Source organism: Phycodurus eques, chromosome 15, assembly GCF_024500275.1.
Source record: "Phycodurus eques isolate BA_2022a chromosome 15, UOR_Pequ_1.1, whole genome shotgun sequence".
NCBI classification, from domain to species: Eukaryota; Metazoa; Chordata; class Actinopteri; order Syngnathiformes; family Syngnathidae; genus Phycodurus; species Phycodurus eques.
In genome coordinates, this window is record NC_084539.1 from 10,394,285 (window position 1) to 10,413,785 (window position 19,501).

At 42.0% G+C, this 19,501-nt stretch overlaps 1 protein-coding gene across 3 annotated transcripts in view; it reads left to right on the forward strand.

Moving 5' to 3' along the window:
• Nucleotides 1–31: 31 nt before the first annotated feature.
• Nucleotides 32–19,501, forward strand: part of aak1b (AP2 associated kinase 1b) — a 35,536-nt gene continuing 16,066 nt past the window's right edge. For all 3 annotated transcript variants that reach the window (XM_061698222.1, XM_061698223.1, XM_061698224.1), the window contains exons 1-18: nucleotides 32–798; nucleotides 6,116–6,234; nucleotides 7,396–7,504; nucleotides 8,977–9,119; nucleotides 9,372–9,493; nucleotides 9,597–9,678; nucleotides 10,670–10,802; nucleotides 10,946–11,049; nucleotides 11,292–11,374; nucleotides 12,150–12,310; nucleotides 14,706–14,827; nucleotides 14,910–15,254; nucleotides 15,692–15,819; nucleotides 15,909–16,081; nucleotides 16,152–16,241; nucleotides 16,360–16,455; nucleotides 17,317–17,424; nucleotides 17,533–17,697. In XM_061698222.1, the coding sequence (XP_061554206.1) occupies nucleotides 636–798; nucleotides 6,116–6,234; nucleotides 7,396–7,504; nucleotides 8,977–9,119; nucleotides 9,372–9,493; nucleotides 9,597–9,678; nucleotides 10,670–10,802; nucleotides 10,946–11,049; nucleotides 11,292–11,374; nucleotides 12,150–12,310; nucleotides 14,706–14,827; nucleotides 14,910–15,254; nucleotides 15,692–15,819; nucleotides 15,909–16,081; nucleotides 16,152–16,241; nucleotides 16,360–16,455; nucleotides 17,317–17,424; nucleotides 17,533–17,697 (2,446 nt within the window). In that variant the 5' untranslated portion in view covers nucleotides 32–635. The remainder of the gene's footprint in view (nucleotides 799–6,115; nucleotides 6,235–7,395; nucleotides 7,505–8,976; nucleotides 9,120–9,371; nucleotides 9,494–9,596; nucleotides 9,679–10,669; nucleotides 10,803–10,945; nucleotides 11,050–11,291; nucleotides 11,375–12,149; nucleotides 12,311–14,705; nucleotides 14,828–14,909; nucleotides 15,255–15,691; nucleotides 15,820–15,908; nucleotides 16,082–16,151; nucleotides 16,242–16,359; nucleotides 16,456–17,316; nucleotides 17,425–17,532; nucleotides 17,698–19,501) is intronic.

The following is a 19,501-nucleotide window of genomic DNA, read 5'->3' on the forward strand; positions in this document are numbered from 1 at the left end:
ACTACATTACCCACAATCCCGAGCGCGCTTTGAACGGCAACAGCTCGGGATGTTGCGATATCGTTGGCAGCCAGAGAACGCTGTGGCTGCACAGATTGGAGGGGGGGAAAACCACCGGCCGCTCTTTACAAATTGATAGGGACGTGTCACGTTTTGAGCTTTATTCTCAACGGTGTCGACGTTCTACCGAGCGGCCACACAGCTCGACTGAGGATGGGAATATTGATCGAGCGAGGCTGTTTTCCATCGTACTCGAAGCCCCTCAACGTCAGAGGATAACCCGGATAACCTTAAACACGAAATGTCATAGTGCGCGAGGAGCTAGCATCTAGCTAGCTGCTACGAGAGATGGAAGAGAACGCCGATGTTTTCGTCGGATCAAATCAGCTAAATAGCTACAAAAGGGAATAGTGTAGGTTACCCGGAGGATGCTATTTTCGCCACCCGCTGCTGTGTAATTCACTTACATAACAGCTAGGCGCAACCGTGTTTGGCGTGCCTATTTTCATTTTACCACCCAAATCTATGTTTTGGCGTCTTCGTCACTGATTTGTGTGTTTGGATGCTGCAAATAGACACCCAGGCAGAGCATCCCTATTAAGCCACAAATCCGCTCTCCTGTCGTTTTGGACGCCATGAGGAAGTTCTTCGATTCCCGTCGGGAGTTGGTCAGCTCCGGACCGGGTTCCGGAGGAGGTGGCAGCAGCTCCGGGTCCAGCCACGCCGGGGGGAACTTCATCGGGCGAGCCTTCACTGTGGGCCGCCACCAAGTCACCGTGGAGGAGATCATAGCCGAAGGTGAAAGGGGCATTTGTTGTTCATTTCACGCGTGTTGTATGTAGCGTACACTGCAGTGTTTCCCGACCTTTATTGAGCCAAGGCACATATTTGACCTCGGAAAACCCTCACTTTACATCCATCCATCCATCCATCCATTTTCTGAGCCGCTTATCCTCACTAGGGTCGCGGGCGTGCTGGAGCCTATCCCAGTTGACATCGGGCAGGAGGCGGGGTACACCCTGAACTGGTTGCCAGCCAATCGCAGGGCACATAGAAACAGACAACCATTCGCACTCACAGTCACACCTGCGGGCAATTTAGAGTCTCCAATTTATGGATGTTTTTAGGATGTGGGAGGAAACCGGAGTGCCCGGAGAAAACCCACGCAGGCACGGGGAGAACATGCTAACTCCACACAGTCGGGGCCGGGGATTGTACCCGGGTCCTCAGAACTGTGAGGCTGACGCTCTAACCAGTCGTCCACCGTGCCGTCCACTTTACATCCGTTCACTGCAAAGATAGTGAATCAATTTCCTGAGCCGGAAAAAGTCTTTAAAATCCCTATTGAGGATTATTGTCTAAGTCGTCATCTCAACGCTTTCACAGTAATTGATAATGTTAATCGACATTTAATACAGTTTACCATTCCGACTACTTTGAGTTATATCTTCACTCCACTTCATCCCTACTGCATCCTCAACGACTGACACTGACAGCAATGCTGCTGCTACTGTTTACCTCTGACCGTCTCCTCTTTTCTGCTCCACTTGGATAACTCGGTGTCATTTTCCTCACAATGCTTCACCAAGTTTGTTTTTCAGAATCAAGTCTGCAAATGCGCAGTAAGAAGATGGATTAGCCCTTTGCACGAGAAGGCCAGTGCACTCAAAACCATTATTATAGATTAAGCATATTGATATGTTTCAAGTGTGTGAATTAAGACTAAAACTATCGTCGAAGAAAACTATTAATACGCATGTATTGGCGGTTCGGGGGCTCCAGGACATTGCCCATGCTTTCCTAATCTGCCCCTTTGTTGCTATAAGGATTTTAGCTCAATTTACTCTCAAATTTACTTACTCTGTGTATAATCAGGGTTTATTAAATAAAACACACAGAGATTATTCTGTTGTGTGAATGACAACAGGTGGATAGTTAGGTTTTCTTCCCCTCTTTGTATCCATTCTTTTGGTATTAGTTTATTTTAGTATTCTAATGACAGTATCCAACTTGTGTTGCTCGGAACATCTGTACCTAGACACAGCATTTAAGTAGACCTGCACAATCGGACAACGGTAACTACTAGTTACCTAAAGATTTGTATGTTGATGCTTGTACTGCGTAGGGGCTAGCAATAACACATATGACTCAGTCAGGAGATCTGGGTTGGAATCTCCATTGGAACCATCTCTACGTGGAGTTCCCCGCGTGCTTTCTTCCGGTATTCCGGCTTCCTCTTACATTCCAAAAACATGCTTCTTCGGTTGATTGAAGACTCCCAAATTGTCCAAATATGTAAATGTGGGTTGTTGAAGTGTGCCCTGCGATTGGCTGCCTATCTAAGCTGACTTTGTTCGAAAGTCTGGTGGCGGGCAGGCAAACTGCTCACCAGCCGAGATTCATACCCAAATGTGCAACTACCTCATTGTGTTGTATTATTATGAGCATTTGATTATTATTGTTTTTAGAAGTTTTTTTTAGAAGTGTTTTTCTAAGCTTTTATTAGTTTTTAGAATTGCACTGTGGGCTGGATCAAATGCTTTGATAGAACTTAGCTTTCCTGCGCCCCTGCTATATTAGATCGATCCAGTGCCTCGAAACTGACTTCCAATGTTCTTCCATTTGAGGTAAATGACCCAAGAAGCGAGCGCCATCATCGATTGACAGAAAGAAACTCAATTAAAAACTGTCCAGTGAGATAATTTCATTTTCTGTGACTGAGGTGGGAGGATACAACAACATGAAATCCACTTTACCTGCTTACGAGATTAAGACAGTATAAGCATCTGTTTCCATGTAAATTGCATTCCATGTGTACTCATAATGTAGGCAGTGCCAATACAAGAGCTGTATCAAAAATATCACTCACTGCTTTGTTTTGATTGTTAATGTCAAGGCAATACTTTATTTTTTTTAAATTATTGTATGAAGTCATATTTGATAAGGATTGAGATTTTTTTTTTTTTTAGAACGTGCTTGTGCTGGATCCTATCCCTTGGTTCTCATACTACTTGAAACCTGAAAATTCTCAGGTCGACTTTGTTCCCCCCCCATTCCACGTCGGTGCCGTTTATACAGAACGTTAGCACGAGGAGGGATTCTGAGGTAATGATGGAAAATCCTAGCCTGTGTTACAGACCAGTGGTTTTAAAACTTTTTTAACGCATTAGTGTCTAAAAAAAAACAAAAACACTTGACTCTGCAAGTGCCACCATCGTGAACAACATTAAAATAAAATAGCATCGTAGGCCCAAGTGATAATAAAAAACGAGACAGTTTTTTTCCTACAAATATATGTATTAAATATTATTCTCACACAATATACAACATCATGCACATTTCACAGTTTGAACAATAACACTGCTCTTAAATATAGGAATGCTAAAAACTTAAGATTAAATAAAAATGTATTGCACATACATGTTTAATAAAAAGAATTTATGCAGATAAAGGTTTTAAAACTGTTTTAAGATGCAAATCTATTGAATTTATATATCCAACCAAACTGTAAATAGCCAATGATTATTTTACATACTTCAGAGGGAACCCACATACCACATTTTAAAGGTCTCGTGCCATCAAATCTTTCAAAAATATTTTTCATAATCTTTGATGTCCTTTTATCGCTTCGTCTTTTCATCAGGTTTGCGAGATAATTTGGTTTGGAAATGCCCAGGATATCTTGAGGTTAGGGTTGTCCTCTGCTCCCATTCACTTCAACATAACCAGTGCGGTATATTTATCATCGCTCACGCACATTTTGGCCACAATGACCTCAAGCTTTGCTATTTCAGCCACAGTTACATTGTAAGTTATGGATATAGTTAAGTATTGTTGTGAAACACAACGTTATAGATTGTATTTATATGGCTTGGCAGCGGCTGAGACTCGCCCGCTTAAAATCCGGAAATGCTGTGTTGCCGTTCAGCTGAGTTGAGTGAGTTAGGTACCTACCAGGAACTGGGCAAGTACTTGAATATTAATTGACGAAAAGTCGTCACAGTTATGGCAATTTCAAATCCACCCGTTTTGCAAACGTTCTGTCGTTTACTGCCTTTTGCAATCAACAAACCGCATGGATGTCAAACTTACACCATGCCACAGACTCATTTTGCATAAAACAGTAGAACAAAATGGACTTGATGGTATGGGACCAGGGCTTGACATGAACGTTTTTGCTCACCAGCCACTGTGGCTATTGGTATCCCAAAGTTACTAGCCACTCACCATTTCCACTCGCCAGAATTTTGAGGTTAGATAATTATGTTTAATATGATTATAGCTGAATTAAAGAATTAGATTTACAACCACTTTAAACGTATTTGAACCCTCTGCTCAACCAAAACAAGACTACATAAATGTTTAACCCTACAAGAACCACCATACATATCAGACTTCTGAGTCTGAACTACCACAAAGACTTCGGTGAGTCTCTTTTAAAATAGAAAATTTAATATGATTGATGATTTTAATATGATTTATCATCACACTTTAGCTGGACCATGTCTGTAAAAATCAGTTGATATGCCCACAGCAATAGACATACATTCTGCTTTTCGCAGGTTTCCAAATGTCTTCCTGCAACATCCTTTGCAAGTAGTTCCACTCTGTGAAGAGTTACTGTGTGTGATAGAGGCACTTTGAAGCCTGCCTTGTTTCCCAAAGTTTGTAGCAATTAGCGATATAGCCTCATCTTGTTTGGTGCATTTTTGATGTTTGGATTTTGGTGCGAGCCAGTAGATCCTTTGTGCACGTGTGAGCAGCTATTTAAGGCAAGTCCACTTGGACAAACTTGTAATCATATGGGTTTTTGTATCGCCATGATTTTATTGATGACTGCAAACACACACGTTACAAGACGTGATATCATATCAAAAAGTCTGGTGGGCCATATCAAATTAAATTTGAAACGGGCCACTAATTAAATAGGCCTGGTTTATTATGTCGGATGCTGTTCGAGAAAACTTCAATTAAAGATATTGGAGTGTCGAGGAATTTGACGCTAGAATCCCCAGCAGGCCGAGCGGTTTTGTGTAAAGAGTTGACTTATTGATTGACTTTGTTGTTCATGTTGAATGTTAGTTATTCCCTAGTAGTAACCATTGTGTTTCCGTCTACCCCGTTTATTTTATTGTTCACTAACTGTTGGTTTATGTATTTAACCACTGAGAGTTTCGTCGTGTGATTAATAACCTGCCTTGTTGTCGCTCACGTGTGCAGTCTAGTGGGGAATGCATGATTGACCTTTGAAGTAAAGAATATCATCATCAAAGCCACAGTGCCTCAAGGTCACCTGCTCGACACATGCCATAGTTCACATAAAACTCAACTTTCCTAAGTGGCTCTTGGGAGAGGCAATGTTACTAGCCACTGCTTAAATCCACTGGCATTTGGCTAGTTGGCCGGTATTCATGTAAATCCCTGCATGGAACCTTTAAGAATCACTGCTATAGAATATTTCCTTATTTTCTATGCAGAAAGTCATTGCACCTATTTTTACCCCCATGTTCATTTACTTCCAATGCATTGTGCGATTGCTCTAACTGCCAGGTAATGTGTCCTATGAATCAAATAACAGGAAATTGATGTGTTGGAGTGTTCCATTTGGCCTATGTGACACATAGGAGGGCTTTATACTGCTCCTATGGCAAAAAGTTACAGCCTCGTAAAACTTCAAGACAAATCTTCAATTGGTTCTCTCTAGGTATTCCAGGGGCACCTAATGTTGTGGCTAAACTTACATTTGGCCGCATGAGTATCTCATGCAGTTTTAATATACCGCACTGTCCTTTAATTCAGCATTGCACGCCAAGCTAAGCCCGTAACATCAGCCTGAAATCGAAGACGAGTGATCCGGACCCAACTGCGTAAAGGGAATTTGTGGTCTGAGCTGCAGCAGATGGTAAGGCCACCATGTAGGCCTCTCCAGTATATCAACCCTGCAGCAAAGACATGACTAATGCATAACACTGTAAGGGCCTCAACCATTTGTTATTTGTCCTGACCATTTCATTTCGTGTGTTTGAACGCAGTTTGGTATGCTCTGATCTAATCTGATAAATACGACGGACTGTTCAACCTTATTTCATAGCCAATATTATCTTGTGTGTAACAGGTGGTTTTGCAATCGTGTTCCTCGTGAAAACAAACCAGGGCGTGCGCTGCGCCCTGAAGAGGATGTACGTCAACAACGAGTACGACTTGCAGGTGTGCAAGTGTGAAATTCAAATAATGGTGAGTTGATGAAAATTTAACGCTCATATGCTCTGCTTTGTTTTTGCATAAAGCCCACAATTTCCTCATGTAGTGGGGTTTATTTACCCAGAGAATAAAGAGTACCTGACATCTATTGGATTGTACTGGGGGGTAGATGTTTATTTTTACAAATACATGTTTGTAATATTAAATAAAACATCTTATTAAAAAAAAAAAAAAAAACTTAAGTTATCTGAAACATTAAAAAAAAGAGTGTTAGAAAGTGTCTGTATGGAAATTTACAGCCCATGCTCCTCTTCATATTTAGGATATGATAATTTCATAATTACCCATATGTATATTACCTTATATTCCAGTGACGGGCTTTCTCTTTTTATCAATACGAAGATTTCAAAACATACTGATAATTCCACAACAATCCTCTCAAACCAAATGTCCGTCACAGTACCAAGAATGACCTGTGAGAGGCAGCATGGAGCTGCGGGGCATCCACAGTGCAGGGAATTACAAAGAAGAAAGAAAAGAAGTAGTTTAATTTGTTTCGTGACCAAGATCGTACCTCAGTTCACTCGTATGTCAAATACATTTTCTACTTTGCAATTAATTGAAATACCATTAACCCTAACTGTTAGCTTATCTGCGAACTACATAATGGTTGCAAACTGTTCTTCTAATATATATTGTGGTGAATGTATTGTAACAATTATCTAATTTTGACATGACTGAACTCTTGTTGTTCATGAGCGGTTTGCCCGTGAAACACTAAACCGATTGGAATGTCGAATTTGGCGCAACCCTCTGACACGTTTTATCTGCTGGGCTCCACCCACCAATGTTTTCTTTTAAAAGCAACACCGATTCTAATTTCCACTGGTCAATGTTGTCTTAGGAGTCTGCCTCATTCCTTTTCTCCATACATTACAACACTCACTTTCTTATTCTTGAAACACACACACACCACCTCAGGTGGAGTATTGGCAGTTTTCGTTACAATTCCTCACTCTGCCTTTCCTAAAAAGGTGATTGTACAAAACTCTGGAAGCATTCTTCCAATAGTTTATAGCCTTCAAATACATGCTTACTCATTGCTTCCAAACATTCCTCTTGGCTAGTCTCATAATTGTCTTGTGTCACACAAATTTCCTTTGGGGTTCTGATGCTCTTTTTCTGTTCTTGCAGAAAGACCTTGTGGGCCACAAGAACATTGTGGGTTATCTGGACTCCAGCATCACAGCCATGGGGTCGAGGGATGTGTGGGAGGTCTTTATACTGATGGACTACTGCAAGGGTGAGTGCCCTCAAGGAAACGGGTGTGGCTATAGTAGCGTAACTTCATCCGTTAGAAGAATTTGCGTTTCGGTTACAGAGTTCAAATGAGGACAAAACAAGGAATGTCTTGGATTATCAGTCTTAACACCTATTGTATATTTAGCTATACTGTCGACCATAATGTGTAGATTTGAATCCAGTTTCACATTCCGCATTTTTGTTTCATTCATTGGAAATTTAGCCTGCTACCTAATTTTCTTCCCATAATTTAAAAACGATTGCCACCTCCGTGGCTTGCTTTCATCAAGATACTGCAAGGCTGAAGAATTATAGAGCACTTAACAGCCACTTTTAACACCCTGGTTGAAATTACTCAGATTTGAGATGTTGGTCCTTTCTCATGCGAATTAGCCCCCTCTGCTGCTAGGCCAATGCAGAGTACAACTTTTGTTACCATGACGACAAGAGACAGAGATAAGGGATGGCTACTTGTCGAGCCTCAAGTCTAAAGCCCGCCTCACACTGAGCGACCCAGCTGAAGTGCACCATTGTAAAAAAAAATCATACCAAGCAAAGGCGCTGCAGCAGAAAAAGTGCGACCCTGTATCGGGTTTTGCGGCTCTACATAAATACTGTACTGTATTATTTTTTATTGAACCACAAAAACATGGCGCAATGTCGCTCACCAGCTATTCAAAATTTGAATCACACCAAAACAAGCGCACTCATGAATACTAGTTGAAGAATCAGGTAAGTGCAACCTGGGAAATGCATGTGAGCTCCCAGAAAGACTCCTGTTTATATTTTCACTTGTGGCGGCATTACTTCCTCACCGAACCGCTAAATTACACTCGTCAATATAGTATATAGCAGGTCTGTGCATGTGTGCGTGAGCGGTCACATGGCCACATACAAATGCACCCTTATAGTTTTTAGGGGAGTATGGCCATTGCTTGAGAATGGCAGCTCCTCACTCTGTTATTCTGTACTGCAAATAAACCCTGTTGTGATGTCATAATTCAATACAATTCAGAACGGCAGAAATAGGCAGTTCACAAAAGATTTACCGGTACATGATTGTTTTAATTTCACACTTGATGTTTGGGCAGGTCCTTCAGAGATCCAACTATTTGTATAGGAACATTTAGAAAAATTAAATTTTCTATAAGTCTCTACTTAAATTGACGAGTATTTGAGATCTCAACATGGGCCAAAATGTAGAACATATGTTACTGTACACTCTCCCTGTGCCTTCATCCACTTGAATGAATGAGAAAATCCAGAACCTGTCCAGAATCATGTATTTCTCGTTGTCTTTGATTCACCTGCTTGTGTTAGAAGGTGCCGGGGGAACCTAATGAAGCTTCAAGAGGATATTGTTACAAGCATGACCCACATGAACACACTTTTAAATGAACAGGAAGACTAATCTTTAATTTTGTATTTGTTTTATAAATATGCTGTTCCATCCTGCATATGATTATTTTGCAGGTGGCCAGGTTGTTAATTTGATGAATCAAAGGCTGCAGACGGGCTTCACAGAGGCGGAGGTGCTTCAGATCTTCTGCGACACATGTGACGCCGTGTCTCGCCTTCACCAGCGCAAGACACCCATAGTCCACAGGGACCTTAAGGTGACACGTTCGGAAGAAGATGGTGACAGTACGTCAAAACATACTAGATTTTATTGCACTTTACATTTTTTTTAAATTCCTATTACAACACCACAAATGTGTCACAAAGCTTTACCATGTGAAGTTGTGAGTTTTTTTTAATCACCATTCATTATGCAAAGTGGCAGAGAAGGTCAATCACTGCACCAATTACACTTCCCACCGTTATCTCAAAGTGTCCGCGTCATGTCTCATCGTCTTTTATGTGTATAGGTGGAGAACATCCTCCTGCACGACAAAGGTCATTATGTCCTCTGTGACTTTGGCAGCGCCACTACCAAGTCCCTGAGTTCACAGAGCGAAGGCGTAGCCGCTGTGGAGGAAGAGATTAAAAAGTGAGTGTGGTTAGTTTTTTTTTTTTTGTCACATAATTGGACTTAATACAAAATAAAACCACATTTGTACATTCTTGATTGAATTCTTCCTGGTTTCCCTCAGATACACCACTTTGTCATATCGTGCACCTGAGATGGTGAACCTCTACAACAACAAACTCATCACCATCAAAGCGGATATCTGGGTAGGTAAAGATAGCGAGGATTATTGTGTACAAATGAGAATGGATTTGAAAAATAATCTTTTAGACCTCAAGAATCAGGCCTTTGCTGACTTTGATTAAAAAACGGGGGAAAATGCTCATTGTGCCCAATTATCGGTTTGTGCGTAACCATCTAAAGATTCAAAGACACTTAGTTACATCATTTCCCCAAAGAAAGATTGCCCTAGTTGAATTGTCACTCATAAGGGAGTTGTGCGTTGAAAGAGACACTGTATAATCTATTTTAGACATCTATGCAATTGGACCTGGAAATTCTCCCCCTTCTGGACTCACAAGAAGTGTTCCCGAATAGTTTCATTGCTTAAAAACAGAGGCTTTATCTGCCATTGTAAAATTAAACATGGTAGCTTGCATTTCTGTCAACGTTAATAAACTTATTGATTTGCTACTAGGCGACACGGTGGACAACTGATTGGCAGATCTGCCTCACAGTTCTGAGGACCCGGGTTCAAATCTGGCCTCGCCTATGTGGAGTTTGCATGTTCTCCCCCGTGCCTGTGTGGGTTTTCTCCAGGTACTCCGGTTTCCTCCCACATCCCAAAAACATGTGTGGTAGGTTAATTGAAGACTCAAAATTGCCCGTAGGTGTGAATGTGAGTGTTAATGGTTTGTTTACATGTGCCCTACGATTGACTGGCGACCAGTCCAGAATGTACCCCGCCTCTCGCCCAGTCAGCTGCGCTAGCTCCAGCAAACGTCCTCGACCCTAGTGAGGATAAACGGTACAGAAAATAAAAAAAATCTAACAAATTGATTTGCTACGAATACAAATCATGCATTGAGTTGAAATTAGTGTGATGGAAAACAAACTGGTTATAGTTAACAAGCTAACAAAGTCTAGTCTGTTGTTTATTGTGTGATGGGCTGTTTTTGCGATGGTGTTTCGATTGCTCCTCCTCTGGGTTTGGTGTTTTTGGTGTGACGGGGCATGCATGTGGTGTTCCTTCTCCAGGCGCTGGGCTGTTTACTCTACAAGTTGTGCTTCTTCACTCTGCCATTTGGTGAAAGCCAGGTGGCCATTTGTGATGGCAGTTTCACCATTCCGGACAACTCCCGCTACTCTTACGATCTCCACTGCCTCATTCGTTAGTCCCTCTTAACACTTGTATTAAACTGTTGTTTTGCAAATTGTGCTCTTACAAAGGCATGAAATTGTGACTCAGTAGCTTTGTTCTTTCTTTTTCTTTTCTAAATCTGAACCTCTAAGCTCTGTGCTATGTTTTTGCAGGCTACATGCTGGAGCCTGACCCTGACAAAAGGCCAGATATCTACCAGGTATCCTACTTTGCCTTCAAACTGGCACAGCGGACATGTCCTGTTCAGAATGTGAAGGTCTGTTAGGATTTTCCCTTTCATTCTGTCATCAATGATTTCTTTATTCACATGCTCTTTCCTGAGTGTAACCCATCAAAGCAGATATTTCACCATTATGAAATTGCACCAATCGATCAACATGATAACATTGTGCACCTTGAGTAAACAGTCGGCTGGCTTCCGTTTTTTAAACAGAGGAATGTCCTGCTTCGTGGCTGTTGACAATGTAAATAAAGATTTCCTTTCCCCCTTGCCTCAAGAATTCTTCAATTCCTTCCAAACTTCCTGAGCCAATCAAAGCGAGCGAAGCTGCTGCAGCGAAGAAGAGTCAGGCCAAACCCAGGTAAACCTCATCTCCTTGGATTAGAATTTAAGATGTGCTAATATTTGTAATAGCTACAAGTTCATTATTGTAATAGCAACATGACAAGTGGCTGCCATCTCTGTGGAATTTTCTCAAAAACATGGAATGAGCACTACAAACACCTCTAAAATCATACATACAAAATAAATTCATGAAAAAAAAAATTATTACAAAAGTATATGACGTATTCTGCTGCCTACACTGCTCTCCTGGTCTTCTCATGAATAATGTTCCATTTGTGCTGTTGAAGTGGGGTTTTTACGTTTGAAACGTCAAGGTAATGTTGACAAGTTGACTTGGAAAACTCCTCAGAATTTTGGCCTGTACAATCTTATTGGTGGGTATTTTTAACTGAAACCTGTCAGCCAATCAGAGAACGGGTTCCCTGAGTAGCAGACAAAACGAAAAGGGTGAGGCGATACAGTATGTTGATAAATAATGAAGCCCCCCGAATACTGTTTTACTCCAATTTGAAGGTTGTTTTTCTTTTTACCAGATTTTCCATAGGCAATATAACACAAAAATGTTCCCCCAAAAGGACTTTTTTTCCCCGATTACAAAAAACCTAAATTTACTAAACCATCATCCGATTTTCAAAATTCTTGTTGTGTGGTACTCAAGTTTAAAGTGACCATGACCACAAACTCTGAACTTTGACAGACTGTCTGTCAGTTTTTGGGAATCTTGTCACGTTGCTAATGATAAAATTGCTGACCGGATATTCAAGTAGGCTCACACAAATCTTTGTCATCAGACTGACAGACCCGATCCCCACCACTGAAACTTCCATCACTCCTCGTCAGAGGCCCAAAGCGGCTCATACTCAGGCCGCTGCCGGGATCCTTCCCATCCAGCCCGCTGCACTCACCCCTCGCAAGCGGGCTAATCTCCCTGGTGGAACAGCTCAGCCTGTTGGTATGTGGCGGAACTCATTTTAACTCTATCGCTCTATTGATCTACCTAACTACCTATTTACCTACTTATTTATAAACCAGTCCTGCTCAGATGTTTGGTCATGCAGAATGACGATCTGTATACCTTTTATGCGAGAACAGTTTTTATTTGCAAAAGGGTGTTTTGTAAACTGCATCTTTGATAACTTGTATTATGATGCATATACATTGACAATTGCAGTTGGACAGAACGAGATTTGAGAGGGCAGAGATTTTTACTCCTATCCGTCGCAGAGCATTGGAATAAAGAAGTGCGTAGAGACTGCGATCACTCTTAATCCGTTGTGTGCTCGATGAACGTTACACAATTACAAAGGGATCAAGAACACATGTCAGAATGTCTGGAATAAAAGGCAGTGGTGTTAGAAATTAGATTCTCTTGAGTGGTGCCCTTTTAAGATACTCAGGTTGTGTTGGGCGACTAGTCAATTTAACTTTATATCACATTTCAAGGGTTTAGCATCTTGACCCTACATTGTACAAAGTGACACAATTCAGATTATTTTCCCTCCATGAGACCCAGTTCCAGTCGAATCATGAATGGCATTTAATTTTTTTTTAAGCTAAAAGTAAACACTTTGCCGGGGTTCACACTGGGACTCAATCCCATGCTCGCAAAATCATCACCAGCTTTAGAAAATATATAATGAATAAAAAAACATACTGGTCCCTTAACGTTTATGAATTACAGGCAGAACATTTTACTGTTTTATAATACTTTGTCGTTTAGTATTTGTTTAACTGTACGAGAGAGAGAAATTTTCAAGTATAAAAACATGCAAAAAAAAAGCATCAACTGATGAATTCCTTTAGAAGCCATAGATATATGCTGTATATAAACAACCTAATGAGTGAAGTTACTGGCAAAACATTATATATGCAGCCCTCTGAAGCCCTTTAACCTTAAGTCACATTTCCTCTACTCCACTTTCTTTGCCATGAAGTCATGACTCATTTGAACCAAAATAAAAACCAGAGACTCCTTTCTCAGTTGTCAAAACATGTCATCTTTGACAGAGCTACATTTTAAATATGATGTACAGAGCGAAAGTTAAACTGAAACAGGAGATATGCTGAGTCATTGTTAATTTCACAATGTTGTTATAAACTTAGCTGATGGAAAGCTCCCCGCAGCCCATTCCTGTAATGCTGCCTGGCTGTAGCTCACTGCTGTATGTTAATTGAGAAGACAGCGGTGGGTTCTGAGGCCCCCGTCCACACAGTAATGGAGCCATTCTCTTTCCTACTCGTTTTATTTTTTTATTTCCCGTAAACACAGAATTGTTTCAAGAAACGTGTGTGTGCACACGAAAGTGCTGAAACCTACCCAAAACCTTCTCCTGGTTGCCCTTCTGTTTGTTGCATGTGGTGGATTGAAGAACGTGGGTTGTACTGGTCTTCAGCTCCACTTGTTGTTGACGGTGGAACATTTCGCTGTAAAGGGAATTCTCATGCTCAACCATTGTTGTAAATATTGGCGGTGTTCATGCGTTGACGGTCACGGGATAACTGAGACAACCACGTCATCTCTCAGGAAAGATGGGTATTGGATTGAAGGGAGTCAGAGCTCCAAGTAGTGGACAAACGGCTGAAGGACATCATTCTGCGTGACTCTGACACTTACCAGCATTGACTGTTTTATATGACATTAAGACCCTGCAAAACTCCAGCCGTTTACGCTAATTTTGAAAAGGGCTAAAATCACCTTATAAAATCGGCTGACCAATGGATCAAGCGGGCTCTAGTGTGTACTCAAGATGACCAACACAGCACACCGCACACACAACAATATTTTCCCCGACAATTCCGAGTCTCCTCCTCCAAATCAGATGTCTTCTGTAGTCCCGTGACTGACTTGTGAAAGTCTGCATGGTGCCACAAGGCACCCAGACTAATGAAAAATACAGCGAAGAAGCAGCTCGGTTAACTGGTAGCTTATCTGATAACTTCACTACTGTTGCAAACTCTTCTCCTTGTCATTTTTACTGTGGTGATTGATGTGAGAAATGTTATACAGTCATTCATTACAACCAGTTGTGCCTCTATTTGTGTCTGGTAAGAGTGCGAGCTTCAGGTCGTTTCCTATTTGGCCATCGTGTGAGGATTTGCGATCTTCGATGTTGAACAAGTTTTAATATTCATGATTGTTGACACGCACTGTTTTCTTAGCAGATCGAGGAGGAAAATAACTCTTAACACACGCCACCCCACGAGATAATTGCTCAGGATAATCTTTTAGAGACATCCGACAATCGGGCCTTTGCTAATTTTGATTTGAAGAGGAGGAAGGGCGTGGGGGTTGGGAATGTTCAAATTGCCAACATGCAAATGTCCTTGTTGTCTGCAACATCCTACAGGAGTCAGCTTGGATCTCTCGCAGCCAGCTGCGGCCCTCCAGTCACAGAAGGCGCAGACATGTGCTTTGCCTCTCATCCAGTCACAAAACAACTCCAGTATGTCTGCAGTGGCACAGAAGCAGGTACATGCAGATGGGGAGCCATAGGTTAGGTGTTTAGGTGACAACTCATGTAAGCGCTGTCATTTGCCTTTGTGCTGCGCAGCCTGCTTCAGCATCAGAAGCTACAGCCGCCGCTGCCGTAGTGGCAACTGTGCCCAAGGCAGATGTCCACCCGCAGACCCATGAACAGCTGACTGCCGCACAGGAAACAGCCCCGCCTCCGTCCACGGCCAGCGCCACCTCACAGCAGGCGCTGCGGTGTCCGTCCAGCCCGGCTGCACCTCAGCGTCCTGCTCGACGCAAGCCGCCCGTCCAGACTCAGACTCCGTTGCCCAACAAATCAGCTGCCGGTCAATCAGCGGATGAGCAGCAGCAACAGACTAGTCAGCCGTCAGTCATTCATGCTCAGTCGGCTGCCACGGAAGTCGGGCAAAAAGCAGCTGAGACAGTAAGCAGTATATTCAACGATAATGTTTTTTCATGATATCACAATGGGCTGATTTAGTATTATCCCATATAGCGGGTGCTTAATTGCGTGTTCACTTTAAATAGATTGCTCGCACTGTTGTTGGGATTGTGATGTAGCAATATTGTTCTGCAATCTGAATATAACCATATAACCCAATAGAGACAACATGCTGCACAAGACCTGCTCAATTACCGCCGTACTTACTGCTTTTCATTAGATTGTTTCATATTTATAGCCTAAAAGCTTTTCATACAAATATATACTTTAAATATTACTTTACAACTGCATTAACTAGTGACAGATGACAGCCAAAAATTCACCTTGCGTCGCTACCATCGGAACAGAACTCTTTCGTAAACAGAGTACTCCCTATATGTGACTGAGTGCTTAATAAGTGTGCGTGTCTCCCAAATCAGACCCCTCCTGCTTCACCAAAGACAGTGGAGGCGCAAAGCCACAAACGTGTCCCAAATGACGTCACAGTCAGCGCCACCAATGACGGCAGCGGAAACTCCTCACAGGCAGCAGAGGAAGACATCGTCCAGTAAGTACTGTCACTTCAAATCCGGAAAGTTGAATGAGATCAAATTCACTTGGTCCCCTGTTTTGTCTAATTATTTGTTCCGTCTCTAGCACTCAGATTGGATCCATCCAACCTTATGGCGATCTAGTTCAGGACCAAAACATAGTCCCCGCCTCCAGCGGTGACTCGACTTTACCGCCAACGTGGAACCCGTTCGACGATAATGACAGCTTCTCCAGTTTTACCTCAGAGGAAGTCAAATCCAAGGATGCAAAGCCTACCGGTAAAACGTATGTGCTGACTTGTACGTGGCATTCTCGAGTCATTAAATTCTCGATGGCTGTGGTTTGCAGACCCGCCCTCAGAGTGTGAAATGCCTTGTGGAGAGTTGATACCAGGCTTGCAGGCCTCACACAGGGAGAATGCAGAACAAGACTCACAAGGTGCCAGTTTCACAATTACATAACAATGCATTTAGCTCCTTTTTAAGAATAGTTTTTTTTTTTTTTTTTTTTGTAAAATTTAAAATCTTAATGGGCTAACATTATTACTATGTCTTAGCTGAAAGACCATCATCCATCGGCGACGCTGATTTAGGAGCGTCACTGTTGGTCATCCCGGATCCATTCCATACGCTTGAACTGTCCAACGCACCAGGTAACTGTGCTTTATATACTAACGCACTTTTGTTGTGGTAAAAATATACTCCAAAATTCTGATTCTGAATAAAAGATATTTTAACATTATTCAGATTTAGTAGAGGAGCAGTATTTTAGAAATGCCTCCTGTGATGCAGTGTAATCTACAATGATGGGAAATCGCTCTGCAGAAACTCATTGAATTTATCTCATTTTTAGTGAAAAAATTACTGTACTTATTTAAGACAGTTTTGACTTTTTTCTAAATTTTACCAGAAAGACAAAGACAAAGTTTTAAGATACAAGATCTTATTTTAAGAAACTTATCAAATCAATTGATACGAGTTACATTGTCAGATCCCCCCCCCCCCCCACCCCCCCAAGGACAAAATGTCTTGTTTTATGTGCCTCACAGTCAGGAAATCAGGGTTCGAATCTCCATTGAAAAGTGGAGTTTTCATTTTCCCCATATTCTCAGAATCAGAATCATCTTTATTTGCCAAGTAAAGTATGTCCAAAAAACACACAAGGAATTTGTCTCCGGTAGTTGTCTCACTGGGTACTCCGGTTTACTGCCACAAATCCAAGAACATGCATGTTAGGTTCATTGAAGACTGGAAATTGTCCATTCTGTAGGTGTGAATGTGAGTGGGAATAGTTGTTTTGACTATTATGTACCCTATGGTTGACTGGTGACCAGTCCAGGGTGTATCTCTCGTCTTTCTGTCAGCTGGGATAGGGTCCACTTTCCTGCGACCCTAAAGATTATAAGCGTGTTAGAAAATGCATAGATGGTATAATTATTTAAGTTTTCGAAAGTTTGTAGCTGCATGTCCAGTATGTTAAATGTTTATTCTTCAATTTTTTTCTCGTCCTTCAGAGAAGCTTATTGAAGGACTAAAATCTCCAGACGTATCTTCACTCATGCTTCCTGACCTGCTATCTTTGTCTGATCCTTTTGGCGGTTCTGTGGAGGACTCTGCAAAAGGCAACTCACGATACCCTTTGTTTTATCCATACAGTCAGAAAGAACTGGATATAAGACACTATTTGGGTAAAACACCAAACTAATGTGTATCATTCTGCCTTCACTTAGATCACATCACTGCTGAGGCCTCTCTGCTGGGCTGTTCTCTGATCGCGGGTCCGTCCGCACCTCCAGCAGCTGCGAGCAGCACCGCCTCCTCCTCCGCCTCTGCTGCGTCTGCTCTGGATGAGTTTGGTCTTCTGTCTGGAGACTCTGCACAGGCCAAAACATCAGGTAGGCGTGTGAAATTCCCCTAGCGGGTACTCAAGAGTTTCCAGCTTTGATCACAGGATATGTGGATGACTTATCATCAGACATTGGAATCTCCAACTGGTATAATTTGGAGTTCAACAAGTATTTTCTCAGAAAGAAAATAACTTAAGATTTCAAATTGTCATCATGTTAGATGTCATAAGAGATGTCAACACAAATCTTGAGTCTTCAGCTCATTGAGGAGAGGTCACTAACTGCCGTGCCCGGACCCAGAAGTAGTCCCGTATGGACCCACACCTACAGCCAAAACAGAAGGTCTATGATTCAAAACCTGTGAGGTGTTTCTATTTCAAGCGGCACAGCCATTATAGGCTTTATGGAAGTGCTTTAGTGGATGACTAAACATTCAGACCAATTACATGCTAGTTAAGACAATCCAGAAGACCTTACTTAGCCAATCAAGACTGCGTTTCAGGCGGTAATCAAAAACAAGTAGACACCATTCAAAGTGGTCTAGATCTGCTACATTTGAGATCAGTCCATCATTAGATAAGCAAAACACTTGTTGATGGAGGCCAGTGGAGTAATGTTGAGGTTATGTCCGTTTAAATCAATGGGAGGAAGAGTCAGCCCAGGTCAACTGAGCGCCATGTAACACTTAATATTTGTATTCTTTAGCATATTTACTATAGTCACGTGTTATACATGTATTATTAGCCTTATTTGTTTACTACCCAGTGTAAATGCCTGTGGAGTTACTGATTTGTTGTGTGAATGTAAGCACAGTCATATGTCACTTGGAATGCACATGGAAAAAGGGAACTGCATTCAGATTGTCAGCATTATGAGCTTTGAGCTGTGGCATGAGTCACATGAATTTGGAGAAGAAGCGAAATCATTGGAGTGGCACAAACGCAGCTGCCCTTTACTTGTCATCCCGCTGAACGAAAGCGTTTGACTTTCCCTGTCTGAGGCGACTGTGAATCAGAGCAGAAGTGTCTGTCTGGCCACCTGCTGCGTGATACTAAATCAATGTGCTGGAGGCGCTGTGGCATGGCAACGACTCATCAAGCTGCCTTTGTGTGCTCATTCGGGCAGTCGCTGCTAATTTGAATCATGGTGTACACCGCGGAAGAAGAGGTGCTAATTGCTGTTGGAAGCAGTAATAGCTACCCTTCATCAATGAATGAACAAATATTGAATAAATGTATTTTGTAGGTGTGCTTCATTCACCGAAGACAAACGCCTACTTTTTCTGTTATCTTTTCTCAGTGTTTACAGTGATTCTCAACCACTCTTAATGTGCCACGGGAAATTATCCATACATCCATTCTATTTACCGCTTGTCACATTAGGGTCATGGGTAACTGGAGCCTATCATAGCTGATTTCGGACGATAGGCGTGATATACTCTGGACTGGTCACCCGCCAATCACAGGGGAAATTTCACTTCCAATTTGACTTCATTGGTACGAAAATTACCATTCAGACAACAGAATACAGTGAACCCCAGCAGTTTAATGCTCCAGGTGGTGGTAAGTCGCTTAGCGTCGGCATGCCAAAGCTATTTTTGGAAGGTGTTTCTAAAAAATTCTAAGCATTTCTAAAAAAGAACATCATACCAACAGGCAAACATGGTGGTGGTATTGTGATGGTCTTGAGCTGCTTAGCACCTTCAGGACCTGGACAACTTGCTGTGATTGATGGAACCATGAATTCTGCTCTGTAACAGAAACTCCTGAAGGAGAATGTCCAGCCATCGGTTTGTGATCTCAAGCTGCAGCGCACTTGATTTCTGCAGCAGGATAACAATCCAAAACACACC